Source organism: Panthera uncia (assembly GCF_023721935.1).
Source record: "Panthera uncia isolate 11264 chromosome B2 unlocalized genomic scaffold, Puncia_PCG_1.0 HiC_scaffold_25, whole genome shotgun sequence".
Classification (NCBI taxonomy): Eukaryota; Metazoa; Chordata; class Mammalia; order Carnivora; family Felidae; genus Panthera; species Panthera uncia.
The window spans coordinates 848,379-852,716 of NW_026057581.1; the positions used below are offsets into that span (position 1 = coordinate 848,379).

Sequence of the window (4,338 nt, forward strand, 5' to 3'; positions counted from 1 at the left end):
CTATGTTTTGGGGCACCTGGGTGGCCCAGTTGGTTAAGCATCCAATTTTTGAACATGGCTTAGGTAGTGATCTCACAGTACATGAGATCAAGCCACACATCGAGCTCTGCACTAACACCATGGAGCCTGCTTGAGATTCTCTCTCTCCCTCTCTCTGCCCCTCCCCTGCACATCCTCTCTCTCTCTCAAAAATAAATAAATAAACATTAATTTTTTAATTAAAAAAGAGAAAAATTCTATGTGTTAACTATCCCAGTCGACAGGATCCACGTTCTCTGACTTCATATCCTCTTTTCTTTTCTACTACAAGTGTTTTTTCGAACTTCTTACCAGTGCCAATAGCAAGATATACAATTCATTTCATAACCCACATCACACATATACACATACACTCACACATGTGATGGAAACAAATATAGTAAATCCACAAAGAAGCATTGAACTGCCAAATTTGTGATAGATTTCAACTTCTGGTGTGACAAGCATGAACCCACATCGCATTGTACTTTTAAGCACTGATGCCTTGAATGGTTCATATCACCAAGCAGTACTATCAATTACTTTTTCTCTTGTTCTTCAAGTATGGAACCTTTGGAAAGGAACCATTTCCTTTAAGCTGCATGTTTCCTGTTATGACAAAAGGTTTGTGCTGCAAAAGTCAGTTTAGGATTTGGGGCATAGGCCCAAGGAACAGTGATGTATCTTGTTTCTATGCATTCAGACTGATTCTATTGGAGCTCAGAACGTCCTGAACTTCCCTAAATCACATCATGAATTCAGGCAGAGTGGTCTAGGGCCAGCAGATGGTAGATGAAAGAAATGAAGCCATGTGGTACATCAGCATGGCTTGTTCCTGGGAAACACTCCTCTGTTTTATTCTTTTCCCCAAGAACATGGTGACTTTCCCCCTTCCCTAATCATTTTTCTAATAAAATTTTCTCTATTGCATTTCTTAGGCAAATGCACAGATTTGTTGCCCTTTCTTTTAGACACACTACAAATAATAATGTTTGGTATTGAGACTCATACTTTTTCATGATTACAAGTATAACAACTTCACTGGAGTTACACCACAAAGAAAATCCCTCCATAATTCACTCTATCCAATGAATAAACTGACCCTCAGGAAACCCCATACTGAAATACGTGTCCTCACTTTGACTTGAATCCACCAACAAGAGAAATGACAGTCATGAATCCGGGCAATGCAAGCATTCCAAAGTTCTTCATCCTATTGGGTTTCTCTGACCATCCCTGGTTGGAAATGCCACTCTTCATAATGGTGCTTGTGGCTTACATCTGCACACTAGTGGGAAACATCTCCATTATTGTTGTGTCCAAGGTGGATCCTCATCTTGACAGCCCTATGTACTTCTTCCTTTCCAACCTCTCCTTTCTGGACCTGTGTTTTACCACAACCACCATCCCTCAGCTGCTGCTGAACCTCTGGGGCCCAGATAAGTCCATCAGCTATGGAGGCTGTGTGGCCCAGTTCTATGTGTTTCACTTCCTGGGGGCCACGGAATGCATCATCTTGGCGGTCATGTCCTTGGATCGGTACATAGCCATCTGCAAGCCCTTGAGGTACCCAGCTATCATGCATCAGAGACTCTGTGTCTTCCTAGTGTCTGTGGCATGGATAAGTGGTTTGACTAACTCCTTGCTTCAGGCATCTCTCACTGTCCAACTGCCACTTTGTGGTAACAACAAGGTGGATGATTTCCTGTGTGAGATTCCAGTGATGATCAAGATGTCCTGTGTCGACACCACTTTCAATGTAACTATGCTCTCTGTCGTGGGTACATTCTTTACCCTGGTCCCCTTGTCTCTTATCCTTGTCTCCTATGGGTTCATTGTAACTACAGTGCTCAGAATTCGTTCATCAATGGGAAAGAAGAAGGCCTTCAACACCTGTGGCTCCCATGTTATTGTCGTCTCTCTCTTCTACGGGCCAGTAATATGCATGTATGTGCAACCTTCTGGTACTAACTCCCAGGACAAGAACAAACTCATGGCCCTGTTCTACAGTCTGCTGACTCCTATGCTTAACCCTTTTATTTATACTTTGAGGAACAAGGACATGAAAAGGGCAATAAGGAGACTTCTCCTCCCATTGAGCTATCAGGGAAGAGAATAAGCACTGCTATTTCATACTCCACACATGTAGGACTCCAAAGAGGCCCTGCTCTACCTCTCAAATTAGCCTCCTCCAAAATCATTAGCATCCTCAGTAACTATCCAATCTACATGTACGTTTATTCACCACAGTATTATAATTTATTGGCTTGCATTTTGCAATGTGAACCTTAATCCCAATTTTCCTACAATTTGTGTGACAGTGAATCTCTGTCATTAAGTCCTCTGAGTCCATCTTTGAGTAGGAATCTGAAAAGTGAGCAGTAAGTAAGTGCTCATTACCTGACTCATTCACCATTAGCCAAAAACATCAAGCACTATCATTTTATGTGTAATGTTACAAATATAATGTAAGTAATAAAGACCACAGTTTACCATTTTGCTATTATGGATATGATTTTATGGGTATAGTTTGCTAATCAACTTTTTATTTTTATGAAGTATAATTGATATACAATGCTGTATTTGTTTCAAATATACAACACAGCGATTTTAAAAAAACATATACCTTATCAAATGTTCACCATGGTAAGTGTAGTCACCATCTGTCACCCTAGAATATTATTACCATATTATTGACAGTGTTCCCTATGCTATACTCTTCATCATTTTGACTTGCTTATTTTATAACTAGAAGTTTGTGTCTGTTAATCTCCTTAATTTAATTTGTCTGCCCCCCTACCCAACCTGCACCCCTCTGGCAACTACCATTTTATTCTCTGTATCTGAGTCTATTTCTTGTTTTGTTGCTGCTTGTTTGTTCACTAGTTTTGTTTTTTAGCTTCTACTTATAAGTGAAATCATGTGGTATTTGTCTTTTTCTGCCTGACTTACGTCACTTAGCATAATACCCTCTAAGTCCATCTATGTTGTTGTAACTGGAAAGATGTCTCCTTTTTATGGCTAAGTAATAATGCCTTGTATATGCATACTTCTTCTTCTTTATCAACTCATCTATTGATAAACACTTGTGTTGCGTCCATGTCATAGCTATTGTAAATAATGCTGCGATACAGATTAAAGATAGGGGTGCATATATCTTTTTTAATTAGTGGGGTTTTTTTTCTTTAGGTAAATACCTATAATTGGAACTACTGGGATGTAAAGTATTTCTATTTTTTTAATTAAAAATATTGTTGTCCATAGTGGCTGCACCAATTTATATTGCCACCAACAGTGTCAATCAACTCTTTTTAGGAATTACCATCAAGAACAAATGGGATAATATTACCTGACCTTCTCAACCACACATTCACTGTTTGATCCTTTATAAATAACATAATTAAAAAATAATATTGGACTCTTACTTTCCTATATGTCTCCATGGAATTCCTTCCTTTTGAGGTATTTGACTGAATTAACCATTTCCAGGTTTCTAAAGGGAAATGTTGAGGACTCAAATCTTGAGAGACTTCTGTGCAGCCTCCTGGTGCTGAGAGTCATGTAGCCCTCACTGGGGGGGTTAATTTACCTAGCATGAGAATATTAGGTGTATTTGGTAGGTACTCAAAGATGAACTAGTTAAATAACTTAGGAATCAGAATATTAGACGTTAAGAAGAAAGAAAATGGGGAAGATGGAAGATAATGTGGGTGGGATGGAAAATTAATTGGCTACCACATCACCAATTCTTAGATAGAAGTGGTGAAGCAGAAAGATGTATGATGATGTGGGAGGGGGAATTCTATTGATTTTATCAGTAATATTAATTCATTATAAGTCTGTCATTTCTCATACTGCTTTACTCCCTACCCTTACAAAACTTTCATCTTTTAAATTATATTTTAGATAAATATGTAATTATTTTTCTAATAACTAAGTACTTTTATGTAAGGTATTGATACATGTGTCCATCCTGATGCCATTGTGTGTTTCCACTATTCCCTTTCAAACGGCAAGAATAAATCACTGACTCATATTGTACAAGCCTCTAATAGAGAAATATATAATGATTACAATCACTAATTAATCATAATAAACTGATTCACTATTTAATTTCTGTTCTTTGCATTGCCACAAACTTTTCTTTGTAGACCTGAATGGAAGGATATTATGATTCTGCTGTTGTTGGAGACAAGGAAATACACTCTTTTGGAATCAGGCTGATTCCCTGGTATGACCACTTGTCTGTTAAGAACAAGGTCTTCTGTGTCACTATGTGGACCTCTTTCATAGTACTGACCACTTGAAACTTTACATTAC

General features: G+C 38.2%; 1 protein-coding gene across 1 annotated transcript; it reads left to right on the forward strand.

The window, feature by feature from the left end:
- Positions 1-1,111: 1,111 nt before the first annotated feature.
- Positions 1,112-2,145, forward strand: LOC125939327 (olfactory receptor 2B11-like). Its single transcript, XM_049654755.1, has one exon. It carries the CDS (start codon positions 1,184-1,186, stop codon positions 2,135-2,137), a length of 954 nt encoding a protein of 317 aa, XP_049510712.1. The 5' UTR covers positions 1,112-1,183; the 3' UTR covers positions 2,138-2,145.
- Positions 2,146-4,338: the final 2,193 nt, after the last annotated feature.